At 42.0% G+C, this 21,289-nt stretch overlaps 1 protein-coding gene across 1 annotated transcript in view; it reads right to left on the reverse strand.

Moving 5' to 3' along the window:
- Positions 1-4,079: 4,079 nt before the first annotated feature.
- Positions 4,080-21,289, reverse strand: part of LOC120054941 (carboxyl-terminal PDZ ligand of neuronal nitric oxide synthase protein-like) — a 201,103-nt gene continuing 183,893 nt past the window's right edge. Inside the window, exons 11-12 of the mRNA XM_039002707.1 lie at positions 5,783-6,128; positions 4,080-4,826 (exon numbers count right to left, since the gene is read on the reverse strand). Coding sequence (XP_038858635.1) covers positions 4,184-4,826; positions 5,783-6,128 — 989 coding nt within the window. The 3' untranslated portion in view covers positions 4,080-4,183. The remainder of the gene's footprint in view (positions 4,827-5,782; positions 6,129-21,289) is intronic.

Here is a 21,289-nt window from a genome sequence, read left to right on the forward strand (position 1 = left end):
TAAATTCATTTTTAAACAGGTGGGTTTATTGGTGTTAAAATACACTAGTTACGCTATTTTGGACCACCAGGCTGCTGATGTCATGCAGCCTGTAGTTTTCTGTTTATACTTTTTCATAACAACAATGAGGGTATGAACGATGCTGAAGAGCTCTCCAATAGGTTAACCAAAACATTCAAGGGCCATTTTCTCAAAAGTGAGGTAACAAGTTTATCAACTTTCAAAGCAGAATTACTTTCCCATTGCTCCTCAACTGTAGTGTATGATATACCATTTTCTAGCTCTGTCTTTACTTTTATCCAATGTAAAAACATAAGACCGAATCGAGCCAGTCGGTCACATTTGCCATTTAATTTCTGCCTCTGCTCTTAATCGTCATTCTGCATGTATGAAGGGAAACATAAATATGGGTGATTGCAAAGAAAAATCTAATTATATTTGATGGACGTCTCTAAACTTTCCAGGATCCTAAATTCAGCAGAACAGGAAGTCACAGTAGCACTTTTAAATGTGACACAAGTTGCCATGGTTATGTGTGAGAGTAAGAAGTAATACAATAGGATACAGATGTAGGATCTTAATCTGAGCCAGTTTGCTACAGCAGGAAAATATTCTTGCAGCAACAGGAAATGTGAATTATTATGTGGATTATAATTAGTTGCAATATTCTTTTGGGGTAACCTACCAAATTCACATAGAAATTTGAGTTATAGATCTGTCATTCTCATTGAAAGCAATCTAGGAAGTGGTAGATCTGTTCAATATGCGTTATTTCTATGCTTCCCATTCTTAAGTTTAGTCTTTTACTTTCATTTTGGTAGACCAGCTTCAAACAGCGGAAAATAATACATTTTTGGTTATTGAAAATGGTACAATAATTCTCTACACTATACTTGCTTGTTTTGTCACATAAACTGAAATTAGAATTTTGCAACCAGGAAATGGTGAAGCGATTTCTGCATAGTAAATCTTTAATGGACATTTCTTGTATGGGTTGACATATTTTTTGTTAGGGCAAATCAAGGCTGACATTTTAAAGTGGAAATTACAAAAGTTAGAAGCATTTTTAAACCTCGAAAACATTACAAGTGTGTATTTCCTGCTGTGCAGCAACATTTTTCAGCAATAAAAAAAGTGATCAAATTAGGATCCCACATCTGTATGGCCCGAAATAGACAGGAAAGCTTCTGAAAAGAGAGAAGAGCGCTAAGTTCTCTCCGTTTCGTCCATAAGTGTCACGACTGTCAACAGAAGAGGACCAAAGCGCAGCGTGGTAAGCGTACATATTCCTTTTGTTTAGAAATGACGCCGACAAAAACAATACAAAACAACCGTGAAGCTTAAGGGCTATGTGCCACAAACAAAGTTAACCTCCCACAAAGAAAGGAGGGAAAAGGGCTACCCAAGTATGGTTCCCAATCAGAGACAACGATAGACAGCTGTCCCTGATTGAGAACCATACCCGGGCAAAACATAGAAATACAAAATCATAGAAAAACAAACCCTGACCAAACCAAATAGAGACATAAAAAGGCTCTCTAAGGTCAGGGCGTGACAATAAGTTACAGGCACAAGGAGTCATATTTCATTTTTTTACTTTATATTTTCCAGTAGCAAGAGTAACTATTTCCCCAATGTTAAAAAACAGAGAATCATAAAACTATAAAATCTAAATAAATCAAAAACAAACATTTAAATCACAGATTTGTTGTAACACATGGTGACCCAAATGTATTACAAATAATGAATAGAAAAACTGTTCCAGTGAAAGGTCTTCATCAGAACTGTCCATATGTCTCTAAATACACCACAAGCTTCTCTCTCTCTCTCTCTCTCTCTCTCTCTCTCTCTCTCTCTCTCTCTCTCTCTCTCTCTCTCTCTCTCTCTCTCTCTCTCTCTCTCTCTCTCTCTCTCTCTCTCTCTCTCTCTCTCTCTCTCTCTCTCTCTCTCTCTCTCTCTCTCTCTCTCTCTTACAGTCACACACATCCACATCATCCTTGCTCATTATAGCTTTCCTTCATTCAACAGCGGAGTAGTGAAATTATATTGACCATCTTGTAGAATACAAAACTTAAAACAATAACTACAATTATGAATAAATCAATCATAACAAATCAAATGCACAGTATGTGATATCATTCCATTTCAATCAAATATCTTTACAACTAGCGAAATAGAAACATTTTCTACTAGATTTTTGACTAAATTGTATTTCAAAATAAATCACTTTCATTAATTTCTTAAGATGTGAAAAGATTTTCATATACAGAGACGTTATAAAGGTGTAGTAAAAATATTTCCACAAATGTACAGTATATTCCTTCACATTTCAAGATCTGATATAACTTAAGTGGTCAGCATAGTATGGATACAGATAAGCTATGTGTTGATGCTGTAAAATGTAGCTTAATAAGCAACTGTCCTCTTTAGTGTTCTCATTTAGAAATCACAATATAACGCCAACACCCGTCTAGACTCTACAAACGATGATTGATTCATTTAAAATATATCAATTACTTCTTTAGTTTACATCATGATTAGGTTGCCTTATCAAACAGATTATCTAAAAACACATTGACATACATATAGCCTTTCCAACATCCAATCACACAAATCCATGTTTTTAGTCACAGACATTTTCAGCCAGGTCCCATGACCCACGGTTTGGAAAACACTCGGTTGATACAATAGGCTAAGAACAATCTGGATGTAAATACTCCCAATGGTATGAATCTTCATGTTGTCGCCTGCAGCCCCCCCCCCTCTCTCTCCCTCTCTCTCTCTCTCCAGTCTCAGTGTCTGGCTACTACATTCCAGAAATACTGGGTCCAGACTAATATTCTGTATGCTGACTGATGGAAGCACAGATCCACATACACCCCACCCAGAATAACTAAGCATTGTTCTATTGGAGTAGTAGTTCCCCTGACACACTGATCTACGGTCAGTTTTGTGAAACACTGGTGTAAAGTCTCATTAATCTCAATCTGTGCTAGGAGCATAAAAGGGCTGTGATAGTGGATTATATCTGTTTGTTCATCTCAGGAAGGAGTGGATGAGAGGGGAAGAGAAGGAGTAGATGAGTAGAGTGGTGAGGAGCCTGTAAGTGAGAATAGCAGCCCCAGACAAAGCCTCCTTTCTCTGTGAGAGACCTGCCTTACATTCCCCTCATTCTGTCCTACTATGTGTCCTGTGTGTGTGTTTGTGATATATTTTTTTAAACTTTTTTTGTTGCAGAATGACCATTACTTCAAATCAAATTACAAAATAAAGATGACACATAAAAAGGAAATAAAACAGCAGGACTGTGAGAGGCACTACTAAAACAATGACTGTCGATCAACAAACATAAACCAGACACATACACAGGCGAAACAAACCCAATCGCACGTCTCCCACAATACATGTCTCCACTTGAAGGGTGAGAATGAGGAACACAACAGTGGGCGTATAAAACAGAGAAAGAGCTTGTGGTGTTGAATCATATTAATCAGTGTTTATGTCGTGTTCACTGGCGTACCAGACACCCCCGCAATCCACGCAAGACCTTGCGAGGTGGCCCCGCAAAACTGTGTTATGCTACTGGTCATGTTCACTTTTGTTTTCCTATTTAGCGCTGACGGCTTGACATTTTCTGAGGGGCAACAATTATAAAAGATCATAAAAAATACATTCTGTCTCAGCATGATAGGGTACTATGACATTTCAAATTAATTATTTGAAATCTAGATATCTAGAATCCTTGGGAATAAATCTTGTCTTGAAAAGATTCTAAGCCACTTTGGTCTGTCCCTTCATGATCCTAAAATAGATACTCTTTCCCTGTCTCTGTCTTGTTCTCTCTACCTCTCACACATACCCTTCCTTAATCCACTTCTCTACCACTATATCCAACTCCCACTCACATACATACAAACACACTACATCTCAATCTATATCTCTGTGCCCTAACCCTAGTCTAGGGTCTAGTCAAAAACATCCTCTCTCCCTCTTATTTTCTCGCACACTATTTCTGTCTTCTCCTCTCCCTCTGCCAAGTCCTCACCACATCACTGTCTGTGTGTATGTATCCATGTATGTGTGTATGTATGTATGTATGTATGTATGTATGTATGTATGTATGTATGTATGTATGTATGTATGTATGTATGTATGTATGTGGTGTGTGTGTTTATGTGTGTCTCTACTCAAAGGAGAGCAGGTCGGGGTGTTGTTCAAGCTCCTCTGTGTCTGTAACTGCTGATCCTCTCATACAGAGGGAGCCATTCTCCATCAGCCCATCCTCACTCACACTCAGACTGATCCTGTATGGAGCCTTCAGAGGGGTGGAAGCCAGCCTCGTGTCCACTCCCGGTGCCTTCTGCCTGGGCTCAGACGTCTTCGACCTGTGGGGGTCCGGGTGGTCCTTATGGATGAGGTCTGGGACAGAGAGCTGGAGCTGAATCTGGGTCTTCTCTGGCTCTCTCCTCTTTTCCGTCTCATCCCCTTCCACTCCATCCATCTTACTACTTCCATTTCTCTCCATCTCCACCACCTCATCCTCCTCTTTCCTCTCGCTGTCCAGAGGGCCAGTCAGTCCAGTGAATCCGTCTCTCCCTCCATCATTCTCTCCATCCCTCTTTCCCTGGAGTGGGGTATGCTCCTTGCTAATGAGGGGGGTCTTGTCAGGGGAGGAGAGGAGGGAGTGATCGGGGGTCTCAGGGGGAGTGGTGACGACAGGGTCAGATGAGATCATCATGTCCTGGGTGGTCTTCAGGGCACGAGGAAGACGCTTCTTACCGGGGGGAGGGGGGTCCAGACGAGGGAAGGAGTCCAGAGAGGTATGACTGGAGGGAAAGAGAAGAGAACTGTGTCAATCCTTGTGTGTTTCTGTGACTGTTTAGTAGACAGGGGAGAGAGAAGATGCACAGACATCCGTTTTAGCTCTGCAGTTTAGCTATGAACAAAACCTAATACGTTGCCTGAACCTGAAATGAATGACTCAATTGTTCAATCCCTCCCCGTCACCCCCTTACTTGCTCGCATCTCTCTCTCTCTCAGTCTCATGCTGTGAGATTGTGTGTGTTTGTTGACTGTGTGTTTATATTATCAGTGGAATATTTCTCTGTCCCCCATAAATGAGCATATTGCCATGGTGATGACTTATCATTGCCATAGTAATAAGAAGTAAGTCACCGCAAAGAATACCAGTCATTTATGACTAGTCTGTCTGTACGTGACTTACCACTCACTGTCGCTGACACACGCTGACACACACACACACACACACTCACACACGTACACTCACACACACACGTACACATGTACACTCACACACTCACGCACACACACACAATCCATATTTCTCAACACATCAGTGTCCAAACACACATCACGGTTTTACCAATTATATGATGAGGATGTGAGTTCGGCAGCGAGTTCAGTCAAGAGACAGACAGATCAATGATCAGCTACAGTGTGTAGACAGACAGCTCATTCTTTCTCTTTAGACAGAGGGAGACCAAAGGCTGCGTGTGTGTGTGTGTGTGTGTGTGTGTGTGTGTGTGTGTGTGGTTTAATCTCTGTCTTCAGTCTAACTAACCCTCCTCTTACTCTGATGAATCATTTAAACATCTTTGACTCCGTGGTTATGATTTTAATATGGAGTGAAAAGTTGCTTTTTGAAATAACTAGCTACAGTTTCACTCAGAATAAAACCAATATTGGAGGGATTCTCCAGAGCACAGTGTCTAAAAGTGTCTGTGTGTAATGTGTAATGTGTACTGTGTGTATCCCTCCTTACCTATTGGCAGTAGTCCCCAGGGTCATCTCCTCCATATTGCTCCAGACTGCTCCTACGTTCTTGTTGACTTCTGTGACCCCAATGTCTCCTAGAAGACTGGGCTCCTTCCTCCGCAGCAGGTCATTGACCTTTGCCCCCACCACCTTTCCCAGGTTCAGGGCGTTCTTCAGCCTCTGCTGACCTCCAGCGACAGTGGTGGAGGAGGGGGCCTCGGCAGGGCTGCTACCCAGAGCAGGGTTAGCAGTGACCAGGGAGCGACGGGCCGAGGCATGGGTCAACCTGGAGGCCTGGAGCCCCTGGCCTGGAGCTCTGGAGGTGTTGGAGTTCTCAAACATACTCTGGTCAACTGGACGGAGAGAGGGAGGGATAGGGATCGTGTAAGATAAAAGTGAGGGTATTGTGAGGGCACATTCAATCAAGGCATTTCTAGTTAAATGCAAGGTTTCAGATACATAGAACATTACAGGCACCAATGGAATGGAACAGATATAAATGGAATGTATAGACGACATTAAATCTCATGACCTGGAGCCAAAGAACACTCCTGACATTCCATTTCTTACTGCATCTTTTATGCTACATTGCAGAATGTTGCAAAATCAAAAACATGTTTAAGTATGGCTTAGTGATAGAATGAGCAAATGGGGTGCCACAAGGCACAGTGTTACAACCACTCCATATGGATGCAACACGTTACACAACCATCAACAAGTCATGATGCAAGCAAGGGGCATGACACATGCGCATAACCACATCCACCAATCACAATGAAGCAGAAAAAGGGACCACAATGCATTACAGGATGGCTAAATGCACAAAGAAGCGGGTTGTTGTCAGTCCACAGTACAATAATAGATTTTCTTACCTCGTGGAGAAAATAATTTCTCAGAAGGCATTAGTAAGACACAACAAGTGCTTAGAATGAATAAAAAGTGTATTTGTAAAGCGGGTTCCAAACATTGCGTACAAAGCGTTATATAAATACATTTTAAGTTCTAAGTTAAGTCGTTTAGCAGATGGTCTTATGCAGAGTGTTTTCTAATAACCTCCAGTACATATGCTAGAGAAAATGTAGAGTTCAGAATGCTGAGCACATTCCAATGGGGCACAATTTACTGCCTGATTCTTTCTCGCTGATCAGACAAACGCTCCGGAGCCCTAACGGGCTCATCATAGGGACTAATAGGGACTTTACGGCTAAAAACCGTGTTGGATTGTAACTCTAAACACCACATCTCATCTCTCGACAGATATATGAAAAGAAACAGTGAGAGCAGTGAGACAGCACAGCACAGGTGCCCTTGACTTCACTTTGTGTTGCGGCTGCAATTCAGATGATTTCAAAGACACTGGCAGCTCCAGAGATCTTAGAATTTATTAGTGTGTCTTTGGAGAGTGAGCTAATATGAATCAGCAGTGAACGAAGGGTGTTTGAAGGAGGAAGAGAGAGGGAGAGTGGACATCCAGGTGGTTATTCACACAAACACTGATATCTCCTTTCAGTGTTAGAGGCTTGCCAGGGGGATGGATGCTCTGTAGCCTGACTAAAGAGAAGTGCTGTTAGAAAAATTATATTTGATTAAAAAAAAACATGAGCTGGCGCACACCCAGAAAATAGTTTGTGTGGAGGTGCTGACTAACGGCGAATAAACTATAAACTATCAAAATAAAGAAAGTCGCACACTCCATGTATAATCTCCCAGCAATTTAATGGGTATTTACCAACGTTTCGGTATCACTTCGGCAAAAATTATATTTAACAGAAAATGAATCTGTTTATCTCTGTGTGTGTGTGCGTGTGTTTGTGTGACAGCTCTCAGCCACTATTTATGCTAGAAAAGCAGTTCCCACACTTCTCTTAGCTAGAATTTTAAGTATGGGCGGGCATGATAATAAATAGCACAAACATAGTCAGCTCCATTACACATTAACTCCCCATGTTAAGACGCTGGAGCTTGTTTGTCTACACCCTGTACTACAATACATACTGGTGTCCCTCTCCTGTCTCTACCCCCCTCTCTCTCTTTCTCTCTCTTGTTTCCCCCCCTCTCTCTTATTTTCCCTCTCTCGCTCTCAACCGCCTAGCCTTAGGGATTGTTGCCATGTTAATTCTTAATTAACACCGAAGTGTTGTTTTTTCTACTCAAGTGCAGAGGTGTCACGTGTGCTCCCTCTCCGGCCTCTAGGTCACCAGGCTGCTCTTTATGGTGCACACCTGTCACCAGCGTTACAATCACCTGGACTCCATCACCTCTTTGATTACCTGCCCTTTATATGTCACTCCCTTTGGTTTCTTCCCCAGTCGTCATTGTTCCTGTTTCATGTTGGTGTGCTGTTCGTGTTTCTTGTTTTGTTCATTTATTTATGAAATGTATTCACTCCCTGAACTTGCTTCCTGACTCTCAGCGTACATCGTTACAAGAGGAGAATAAACATATAGGAATGAAGAACAGAAAACATAAAAGAAAGATCATTAAATGAAAAAAAGACAATTAAATGAAAGAGACAGAATTCTAGAAAGGTGTCATGACGTTGGGTTGGGGGTAGGTTTACGACAGTCATAAATACCTCTTTCCCCCTTTTTCTCTCTCCCCACTATAACTGATGTGACATAAGGAAACCCATGGGTTAACATAGAGATTCTGGGTAACATCAGAAGTTGGGGGAAATGAACTATATTCTGGTAATCCAACCAACTGTACATATGCGGTGGTACTTAAGGTATATTATGTCAGTTCGGTTGCCCTCTGACACATTCTCATCAATGATAGAATGACATAAACGCTACTGTGAAAAGTCTAAACGTCAGAGGTATCGGATTCACATGGAATTGTTGTTTAATTCAAATGTTTGAATATGACATTGTTTGTGAAGAGGTGAAATGTAATTTTACCTTCCAAATGAGAGATCTGTGTTTTCATAAATTTGGCTTCTGCTCAACCAGGGGCCCGCCCCTGTGAAGAGACCTGGGTAATAGACTTTTCAGACACACCCCTCTCCCTCCACTATATAAAGCCAGAGACAAGAATATAACTTCCTGTTCCGGGTACTCTAGGATGACGATCCAGGGTCAGAATGGTTCAGATAATCACTATAGATGAAGCCAACATCAGCATGGACTTTGATTGTGAATGGTATGAACTTTGAACTCGTATTCACTACAGAAGTGATATCTCCTAGCCTTGGAGTTAGCAACAGCTAAACGCAGGTTCGGAAGGACAGTCCAAGTATCCCGTCTTCCACACACAACGTTACTACAAAGTATCCTGTGACAACCAGAGACATTCTCCAAAGGACAGAGGACTCGGGTTGGCGATACGTTCTTCCATCTACCACCAACCTACTGAAGCGCAGCTCAGAGTAAATATGTATTGCATTTTCTTTCTCAAATGGGCGGTAATTTAGAATGCATCAGATACTGATTTACGAGAGCACAGCTTTTGCCCTGTTCCGAATCTCCCGCTCTTTCACTAGGACTCCCCCCCTTTCCTTTGTGACGGTTCTCCCCACTTTTGCACATATTGGTGCCCCGTTGTGTGGAGTCTAAGATAGAATGAGGCTTTCATTTTGATTCAGCCTGTATTAAATTGAAAAGCAGATTACATAATATACCAAGTTTATTATACACATTTTTGGAGTGATAGACAAGCATTTTCGGTTGTGTGTGCTGTAGATTCCCCCGCCCCACGTTGTTCTCTGACGTAGTCAGTGGATAACGTAAGCGAATACATTTCTTGTATGAGGCTGAGAAAGCTAATTATAGAAATCTGAGAAATAGTGCGTTTGGCCAAACGCAGGGCTATTTCTGCCTGGCGCGTTTCATACGCTGGTAGGGCAGGTCATTATTAATTTCTCGAGCGAGGACAAAGAGCCAGCCGATTGAAATTCAGGAGATATAGCGTGACCAGCGATAATTATCTCTCTCTCTCTCGCGATTCAACGCTTAGAGAACACGGTGCGTTTCATGTTTGCCGCGTGTACCGGTTAAAACATCGTCAAAAACCGCCGAAAAGGGTTTGAACATAATACGTTATTAGTAAAAACCTTTTCCCTGCCAAGGGAATCCTACGTGCTACATTTTCAGGCACAAAGGAGGGTTAGCTGGCACGAGGTGCTAAAGCTAACAAGAAAAAAAAATAGCATTTTTTTTTCTTCCTGGTGCCACGCTGAAATTCCTCCGCCTAGCGGAACAGAAGTCCCGCACCGGGTAGTTCCGTTTTATTTCAGGGTGTGAAGTCTGACCGCTGACGTGTGCCAGTATATTCGTTCATGAAGAATTATTCAGGTCACACTCAAGTCATCACTTATGATATCCAGATGAATATCAATGTCTTATCCAAATGAACTAATAAGTGTAAATCTGGCCATTTACATTCTGAAATAGATATTTTAAATAATATCCAAATTGTTTAGTTCTCTAAATAAGACATTGCAAACTTTTTCCAAACTAACCTAGATTAAGCACTTCTCAGGTTAATTAAAGTTTAATTCACAAATTGCCTATACAGGTTTGATTTATCATTAAATTGATCAATCAGTAAAATTTGGGTTTTTCAAAACCCATTCAGTAATCCAGTATTGACAGAAGCCCCGCCCAGCGGGAATCCCATGTGGTTTCGGCCTTAGGGAGAAGTGCCACAGTGTTGAATGTGCCCAACATTTGGTCTACTGTTTCACACTTATGATATCCAATCAACAGAGATTTTATGGATTATCGTCTCATTCAATAAGTTAAATTGTTGAACATAATTTAATGTTCTTCCAATCAAATGAGACACTTTTAAACTTATCATATTAACCTAGATGAAGCCACATCTCATGTTAATTAAAGTTTAATACCCAGATAGCCTACACAGGTAGGATTAATCATTGGCATTGATTAATTAATTCAATTTGCTTTTGCAAATTCATTCACGTCCAACTTCCACATTACTGGTACAGTACTGGTAGTTCGTCAACATCTATAAATAGATTAAACTTGTCTTTGCAGCTTCCAATTAATTCCAAACCCAAACTTTCAATAAATTTAGGGAAAATTTTTCCTCTAAACTTTTCTAATAATGTGCAAGCTATCAAAGGAGGGGGTCACCACTCCTCCGCTAAGTAGTGAACCTCCACCCATAAAAGGATCGATCTCTGACCTCAGCAGCGATACCAACCCTAATTATGCCATTAGTGAAAAAACAGCCGAAATTGCGAACACTCTCCAAAATCAACCATCAAACACAGGCTTTGTGACGGTTCTCCCCACTTTTGCACTAATGTATCGCCATAAGAATGTGGCATCGGTTCAATACCACCGTGCACAGCTGAAGCACGTGCCAGCCATGGCTAGCATTGGGGTACAGGCGGAGAGAACTGAGCCACTATTGACAAAAGCAGGAAATGAAAACATTCTGCTAGTCGAGGAACTGCGTTTGAAATCTGAACAATTGAAAGTAATTGCAAATACTTATGACAATGAACGAGCACAAACTCTTCAACAAAATCGTTGTCTCCAGGAACAACTCAATTTAGCCAAAACTAAATACGAGGTAGTCCACTCCAAACTAGATAAATCTGTTGAGTTATCTACAAATAGGAGCGCGCAATTTGATAACATGCAGGCAGTTTTATTGAACGTTACTCAGAGTAACACGGTTCTACTCAAAATTCTGCAGACCAAAGACGATCAGTTGATGAACACAATGACGAAGTTGGATGACAAATCAGCAGAACTCATTGAAGTCGCTGACCAAATGAATGATGAGAGAACTCGGGTGATGAAGATGGAAATCTTGATTTCTAAGCAAGCGGAAGAAATCTCATCACTGAATCTCTCGCTCCGTACTCAAGACCTCTATTTGCAAACCATGACAGATAAGTTTGAGACCGAAAGGAGCAAGTGCGACACTCACGTGTCCAAAATCAGTACTCTAAGCGCTCAAGTGGACTCTGCAATGCAGCAGAATACCACCCTTAGGTACCATCTGGAGGAAGTCCAGAAGGGTCACGCTCTACAGCGTGACTATCCATCCAAGCAACCGGAGCCCGGTACTCAAAGGAGTGAAGACGATAGGTTTCAGACATTGCCTCCGTCAGGTGTCCCCCAGTCTTCTCCGCTTGGCCATTCGGCACTGAGTAATATGGCGCCTCTTGGCCAACAAAGGCAAAGCTTGGCTTCTCCTCTTGGCCCTTTGGCCCCACTTTCCCCACAGGATAAAGCCCACCCTCTCCGCCCGCTTGACGCGGAATACCTTGACAAACTCGTCAAGTATTTCCCCACCTTTGACCCCGTTCCAGGTCAGCCAAACGATACTGAGACGTTCCTAGCTGACATAGAGGACGCGTTGGATGGCTACCCGAACGCTACGGGTTCTGACAGGGTTTACCTGTTGAAGCGAATGTCGAATAGACACGTGACAAGGTTCATTCGCCTACAACAGCAACACGTGCTAAATGACTACGCTAAACTTGCCACAGCTTTGAAATTAGAATTCAGTGGTTCTGCAACTCGCAAACACGATAGCTCACTGGCTAACACGGTCAAACAAGCTCGGAATGAACACCCACAAGCTTACTATCATAGGCTTCGTTCAGCTTACTTTGGCCTACTCACTGAAACAGGCATGGAAGACCTGTTACCATTTAAACAAATGTTCCTGTCGAACATGTATCCCACCTTCATTACCTACTTGGGCACTGCAGCCCACATTGGCTTGCCTATCTTACAACTCAGAGAGCTTGCAAGCACAGCTTTTGAGGCATCAAAAGCTCGCAATGCCAAGAGCCCTGACCACTCGGTTTTGAAGTTTGACCAGGAGCACTCACTCCAGTCAGAGGGTGCATTATCAGGTATTGGAGCGTTAAGAGATGACGCACAACAACAGTTTCTACCACGAAACCATGATTCCAATAACCTCCGCGGTCGAAATGACCGTAAAGCACGTCGCCATCAAAACGACTACCGCTATAATCGACCTGTTCACTACGTTCCTGCACCCAACCCACACAAAGTGTCAGAGCACAAGGGTAACAAAGGGTTGAAGGATGATCAAAACGTAGACCAATGTTCTCCAGAAGTTCCACTAGGTGAAGAACTAAAGCGAGAAACATTTGAGAAAAGGGTAAAAGATAAGTCACAAGGACTAGTTAGGGAATTACCGGACTCCAGGTCCGCAGGAATTAATACCCATAGCAAGGACGTTAAAATTCAAATCCCTCCTGCTTTCACTCGAGACCCTATCCAGGGCCCGATTGACCAAGAAACAAGCCCACGGGCTTCGTCTATAAACTCTGATACAAAGGTTGCGAAGAAAAAGGTCAAACGCTTCGTTAAAGCCAAGCCCACTCAAAATCGTAAAAGTCAATCTGCTTCCACCTTGAACAGAATTGACACATCACGTTGTTGCGAAAGACCACTCCACTTTGTGGGGAACATGTCCACTAAACACGAATCGAAACGACCATACCTGGAAACAGTCCTGGAGGACTGCTTAACTTGTCATGCGCTAATTGATTCGGGTGCGACAATATCACTCATCTCTCAAACATTGTTTGATGATCTAAAAAGGGCTTTGAAGCCAACTAAACGTTGGTTAAAAGTGGAACGATGCGACACTACACTTCGAGGGGTCACTCAGACTACCTCGCCTCTCACATTGAGAGTCATGCTGAAACTACACTTCAAGGACTTATCGCTCGTCCACCCTGTGTATGTTACTAGCCTCGAAACTGTACCCCTGCTACTTGGAGCAGACTTGATGGATCGGTTACTCCCATTGATGGATTGGAAAACCAACCAGGTATGGTCACAGGCCACAGTGCCTTCTCCACCGACCACACTGTCTTTCCCTAACGCTAGCTGCAACGCAGTCATTCACGAGGGGTATCCGTCGAAAGCACCCCTTGGGAAAAAGACGTTTAAAAAACACTTGGGGCAGAATCCGATCCAAGGAGATATTACGATATCTCAACACATTCCATCAGCCAATCTGATTGACAATTCTTTTCACGTTTTCGAGCCAGCTGTCTCTGTGAATGAGCTACTTCCCTCCTCCTTGCAGTCATGCAATACGGTAGTTGAGATGAACTTCTCTTGCCCTTCGGACACTTCCGCAAGCACTGCGGCCGTCTCAGCAAGAAAAACATTGATGCGCAGAGTATACTCTGCTTCCGATGACACACCTTCCACTTTGTGGGGGACTGTCAACCCTTGCAATGACAATAATGGCGTCAGTCCAGCAACTGACCCGATGACTCCCACTGGTGAAACACTTTGCGATATCACAGACCGATATCCTCGTCTCAGTTCGCAGGTACTGAAGAGGTTGCCACACGCGGTCGCGGTGGTGACTGACAGACCTCGACAGCCACTGAGGGTGTTGAAGCACAAACACCAGGAGATTTGGTTGAAAGGTTGCAGCCATTCTCATAACGCGGCCACTGACAACTCGTACATAGGGTCCGAACCTTTCGTTTGCGCCTTGGATACCAACACCACATGCTGGTGGGGGGGTCCCGAGACGCAAAGGGGGGGAATAGTAGCCCAGACCCATGATGAGCCTTATCGAGGCCGGTGGGGGGGTCGAGACTACGGACAACACCGTACGAGGCCGCCAGAGCATAAACCAAATCTAGTTGTAAACTCCCATTTGAGAACAGTGAGGAGCAGACAGGCCCCTAGACGGGGATTATCTTAGAACACATCTAAGATATTATTGAGGTGTACCACACTGGTCGTAAAGGAAGTCCAGTGGACTTGTCCACCTCCAAAACAAATGGCAACAATAATCATTCCTTGCCATGTGTAGTAGTCACTACAAGACAACTAGTAAAATGCTCTAATCATGTATTCCTGTAGGATAACATTTCAGAATAAATCGGTAGGACGACTGGACCCCTTGAGTACCAGTACCAATACCACAGTCAGCCCAGCAACACTCAGTAAGAGGATTAGTAACCTCACAAGTTAAATTGCTATTGATAATAGCAACATAGGAGTCACTCAGAGTGCAGCGCGGGGAAGGGAATCTCCATTGCACTCTTCCAATGGTTACACACGCCACTAATAAATAGAACCCTCCATTCAGGAGAAAAGTTATTAGAAGTCAGGAACCACGATCACACCACGTACGACTGGTCTAATACTTACAGTACTTCCGTCATGAGGTTAGCTCCTCCGTGGATAACATAGCTATGAAGTATATTTCTTCATACTTACTGCCACTACAATAGTGGAAGACAGTGACTGGTAGTAAAACCACTACAGACTCCTTCGACACCAATTCTGACTGACCTCCAGGCATTGACCTGAAAATTACCTGACTACGTCAGAGTCATTCTGAACAAGTTGTAATCTGCCAGAATACTTGGTTTCCTTCCCTTGGCATGTGTGCTTGCGTAAGCATAAACGCACATGTACAACGGAACATCCAATTAGGATTTATGCTAGGATCACTTAAGGGTCTGAGCAAAATACCAGCCTTAGTAAAGTTGAACATTTATTTTGAGGCCTTTAACTCTACAGCTACAGCACTCACCAGTTTTCTTCTCAGAAGTCCATAGGTCATCCCTGTAGACTACCCAAAACTAGTGCCTTACAGCTGTAGACGTATCATATAGTTATCAACTTAGGATAGTACCTTAACCAACACCCCGCAAATTAAAAGAGCCCTAGATATGACATTAGACAATGCCATGATAGGGTCATTTTGCCAAGTTATTTTGCCAATAACTATATTTTGTTTTGTTTATGCTTTCATTTATTTTGTTTCATTTTCTTCGGCATGTAGAAAGTGATAGCCATAAACAACTTCCCCATACAACCATCAGTTAGTGCCACAACGCCGCTCATTTGGGAGGAAATGTAATGATATATTTCATGAGTGTGTGTGCGTTGTTAACATCTGCCTAAGTTACTGCCCAGATCTTCCAGTCTGGACGACCAGACTACGGGTCCGGAACGGCGATCCCAATCCGGACCTCCGCTGCCCAGCCATGGAGCAGACTTCTTCATTTGCAGACACCCTACCCGGGTCGACCACACCAGAGGGGGGACTGCCACAGCGATCACCAACTGGGCATCTGCTGTCCAGCCATGGAGCAGACTTCTTCATTCGCAGAAACCCTACCTGGGTCGACCACCAGATGGGGACCACAACGATGGTCCACAACCAGAACAACCCACGGTCATTTGTATGTTGGTTTGCAACATGCAGGTTAATCGCAAGATTGAACCCAACATGGGGGGACTGTCATGACGTTGGGTTGGGGGTAGGTTTACGACAGTCATAAATACCTCTTTCCCCCTTTTTCTCTCTCCCCACTATAACTGATGTGACATAAGGAAACCCATGGGTTAACATAGAGATTCTGGGTAACATCAGAAGTTGGGGGAAATGAACTATATTCTGGTAATCCAACCAACTGTACATATGCGGTGGTACTTAAGGTATATTATGTCAGTTCGGTTGCCCTCTGACACATTCTCATCAATGATAGAATGACATAAACGCTACTGTGAAAAGTCTAAACGTCAGAGGTATCGGATTCACATGGAATTGTTGTTTAATTCAAATGTTTGAATATGACATTGTTTGTGAAGAGGTGAAATGTAATTTTACCTTCCAAATGAGAGATCTGTGTTTTCATAAATTTGGCTTCTGCTCAACCAGGGGCCCGCCCCTGTGAAGAGACCTGGGTAATAGACTTTTCAGACACACCCCTCTCCCTCCACTATATAAAGCCAGAGACAAGAATATAACTTCCTGTTCCGGGTACTCTAGGATGACGATCCAGGGTCAGAATGGTTCAGATAATCACTATAGATGAAGCCAACATCAGCATGGACTTTGATTGTGAATGGTATGAACTTTGAACTCGTATTCACTACAGAAGTGATATCTCCTAGCCTTGGAGTTAGCAACAGCTAAACGCAGGTTCGGAAGGACAGTCCAAGTATCCCCTCTAATACACACAACGTGTTCCCGTGACTACCAGAGACTTCTTCAAAGGACAGAGGACTCGGGTTGGCGACACAGGCCATCTACCACCAACCTACTGAAGCGCAGCTCAGAGTAAATATTCATTGCATTTTCCTCTTCAAATGGCGGTAATTTAGAATGCATAAGATAAGATTTACGATAGCACAGCTCGCCTATGCTCAAGTCTCCCGCGCTTTCACTAGGACTCCCCCCCTTTCCTTTGTGTAACAAGCTGTCATATCGATTCTGCCCGCTAGGGACGTTTTTCTGTATGACGTAATTTGTGATCAAGTTATGATTTAATTGTGTATATGTGTTTCTGTGTGATTAGTTAGGTATTTAGTAAATAAATAATTAAACCCAATTTTGTATTGCTGATTCAACTTGTTAGCCAGGATTCTTGCAGATAATCAAGGACTTACAACTTTCAGATGAGACTGAATAAAATTACGATTAATGCGACTGCTATTTAGTAAAATATTACTAAATCTTTAAGAGTTTATTCGAAAGATAACAGCTCTATAAATATTCTTTCGTGGTGTCCCTCTCTAGTTAATTCATATTTACATGATTAGTTCAATCAGGTAATATTAATTACGGAGAAATTATTTTATAGAATAGCATGTCATAGCAATTAATCTGGCATAGTCAAAGACACGACAAAGGCAATCAGCTGTTATGATAGTACGGTACAGTGTGGCACAGCAATTTAAGTAGAGGAGGAGTACGGAAAGAGAGAAAGTAAGAAAGGAGACGTTTATTGAGCAAAAGCAAGGTCAGTGACAGAATGAGATGCAGGGTAAGTGCATTTTCACTCCCACACATATACAGTACAGTACAGTATACTGGGTTTCTGTTTATACAACAGGCCAGCGAAGGACCTGATGGAATGAAACGTTTTGTACCAGAGAAAAAAGACCCAGGTTAACAGAACAGAGGGAGAAAGGTCACACTATTGAGATGCTCCCACAGCCCAATGAAGCCTTAGTCACAGGAATAGGAAACAAAGTTTAGCCACAACTTTGGAACTTAGAATCATAGGGTCCAGTCTAGTTGGGAGATACTGGAATGCAACGTAACGTTCCAATTGGTTTATTTATCATTTAAAGTTTTATCTGAAGTGTTATTCAAAGTTTTATCTCCAGAGTCGCATAATTGGCTGTATTACTTACATATACCCTTAGAGAGAATGTCCATGACGATAACAACTTCTACAGAGTCAGTCAGAGCTTTATATCAGTCTTATAGGCTGCTGTTTCTTTATGGACTCAACATTCCTCTTCATCTGAAGAAAAACTTTAGACTTTGTTCTCAGCTGTGAGTAACCCACTTCTGTCAGAGTGACCACACACACACACACACACACACACACACACACACACACACACACACACACACACACACACACACACACACACACACACACACACACACACACACACACACACACACACACACAAACAGTGGGTGAGACTTGAGCTGTTAGTCAGACAACAGCAGCCCTCCTCACAGAGATGTTATCACAGTTTGAGAAAAGAGGAGAGTAGGAGACAATCACAGGCTGACCACCTGTTACGCGAGCGCGGCAAGGAGCCAAGGTAAGTTGCTAGCTAGCATTAAACTTATCTTATAAAAAACAATCAATCTTCACATAATCACTAGTTAACTACACATGGTTGATGATATTACAAGGTTAACTAGTGTCATGACGTTGGCCTGTGGGTAAGGTTTATGACCCCCCCCATAAATACCTTTCTCCCCTCTCTCTCTTGACTCTACTGAAGGACTCTTGAATAGCCTTTGTTAAATATAGATAGTCGGGGAACATCAAACGGTGGGGGGAAAGGAACCATATTTCGGTAATAGAACCAGTTGAAAATATGCGTTGGTACTTAATGAATATGATGTCAGTTCGGTTGTCATCTGAGACATTATGACTGATGACAGGACGACATAAACTGTATCTGGGAAAGTCGACACATTCTAGTTATCAGATTCACATGGAATTGTTGTGCAATTTAAATGTTTGAATATGAAACTATTTGTGAAAAGATTAAATGTAATTTTAGCTTCCAAATGAGAGAATTGGGTTTTCATAAGGTTAGAGCTCTGCTCAGTCAGTGGCCCGCCCCTGTGAAGAGAAATGGGTTATAAACTATGAAACACACCCTTCTCTCCCTCCACTATATAAGCCCTTGACGAAAATGTAACCTGTTCCGAGGATGATAGGACGACGGTCCGTACGTTAAAAAGGACTAACATGTCAACTACAGAACTAAGCCAACCTCAGCGTGAGCTTGGTTGTGAATGGTATGAACTTTGAACTCTTATTCACTAAAGAAGTGAGACATCCTAGCCGTTGATTTAGCAACAGCAGCTGTAAACGTGGGCGGACGAAGTATCCAGTCTAACACACAACGACGATACTACAACGTATCCAATTTACCACCAGAGACATTCTTCCGAGGACAGGAAGATCTCCGTTGGGCAACACAACCAGCATCTACGACCAACCTACCGAAGCGCAGCTCAGAGTAAATATTTATTGCATTTTCCTTATCCAAATGGGCGGTAATTTAGAATGCATAAGATACTGTATTTACGATAGCACAGCTTCTCCCTTTGTTCCTCAGTCTTCCCGCTCTTTCACTCAAACCCAACCCCCTCCATTTGTGTAACCAGCCGTCATGTCGGCTCCGTCCACCAGGGACGTTTTCTGTATGACATAATTTGCATTCTGTGTATATGTAATTCTGTGGGATTGGTTAGGTATTTAGTAAATAAATAATTAAACCCAATTTTGTATTGCTGATTCAACTTGTTAGCCAGGGTTTGTGAAGATAACCAAGAATTTACAACTTTCAGATGAGACTGAAATAAGGTGACGATTAATATTGACTGCTATTGATGTAAAATATTACTAGGTCTTTCAGAGTTTATTCGGAAGATAACAGCTCTATAAACACTCTTTCGTGGTGCCCCGACTTTCTAGTTAATTACATTTACATGATTAGCTCAATCAGGTAATATTAATTACAGAGAAAAGATTTTATAGAATAGCATGTCATATCACTTAATCCGGCATAGCCAAAGACACAACACTAGCTTGTCCTGCGTTGCATATAATCAATGCGGTGCCTGTTAACCTCTTAGCGCTAGGGGTCAGATTATTATATATTTTTTTCAAATAACGTACCCAACGTAAACGGAAATTTTCTCTGGCCCAGATCGTAGAATATGCATATAATTTACAGATTAGGATTGAAAACACTCCAAAGTTTCCAAAACTGTCAAAATATTGTCTGTGAGAATAAGAATACTTATTCTGCAAGCGAAATCCTGAGAAAATCTACCCCGGAAGTGATATATATATATTTTAAAACTTTGTTTCCTGGCCTGTCTAACCTCCATTTAAAGGGGTATCAACCAGATTCCCTTTTCAATGGCTTCCTCAGGCTGTGACCAGGCTTTAGACATAGTTTCAGGCTTTTATTTTGAAAAAATGAGCGAGATGTTTCAAAACTAGTCAGGTGGCCTGCGAATAGTTCCTGCGCGGGAGAGAGGGGCTCCCCATTTTCCGTTTCTCTCTTAAAGAATAGGTTATGGTCCGGTTTAAATATTATCGATTATGTTTGTTAAAGACAACCTGAGGATTGATTATAAAAAACATTTGAAATGTTTCTACGACCATTTCGGATACTTTTTGGGATTTGTCGAACGGAACACGGCTTTTGATTTTTCATCATAACGCGCAACCCAAATGGCGTTTTTTTGTGATAAAAGTAATATTTATCGAACAAAAATAACATTTGTTGTGTAACTGGGAGTCTCGTGAGTGTGAACACCCGAAGATTATCAAAGGTAAGCGATTAATTTGATTGCTTTTCTTACTTTCGTGACCAAGCTAGCCAAGCTAATATAAGGTTAAACTGTTATAGAATTGAAAGCTACACTCACAAAAGCTTGGATTTCTTTCGCTGTAAAATATATTTTCAAAATCTGACACGATAGGTGGATTAACAACAATCTAAGCTGTGTTTTGGTATATTTCACTTGTGATTGCATGATTATAAATACTTTTAGTCATATTTTTTAATCTGATACGTTTGGAAATTTCCATCTTCCTTTCAGGACCGGAATGAGGCTGTAGTTTTTTTCATCATAACGCGCAACCCAAATGGCATTTTTTTGTGATAAAAGTAATATTTATCGAACAAAAAGAAGATTTGTTGTGTAACTGGGAGTCTCGTGAGTGGAAACGTCCAAAGATTATCTAAGGTAAGCGATTAATTTTATTGCTTTTCACACTTTCGTGACCATGCTAATTTGGGGCTAGCTGATGTAGCATTGAAAGCTACACTCACAAAAGCTTGGATTTCTTTCGCTGTAAAATATATTTTCAAAATCTGACACCATAGGTGGATTAACAACAAGCTAAGCTGTGTTTTGGTATATTTCACTTGTGATTGCATGATTATAAATATTTTTAGGAATATTTTTGAATTTGGCGCCCTGCAATTCAGCGGTTGTTTAGGAAAGTGAA

Source organism: Salvelinus namaycush, chromosome 10, assembly GCF_016432855.1.
Source record: "Salvelinus namaycush isolate Seneca chromosome 10, SaNama_1.0, whole genome shotgun sequence".
In the NCBI taxonomy this organism is placed as follows: Eukaryota; Metazoa; Chordata; class Actinopteri; order Salmoniformes; family Salmonidae; genus Salvelinus; species Salvelinus namaycush.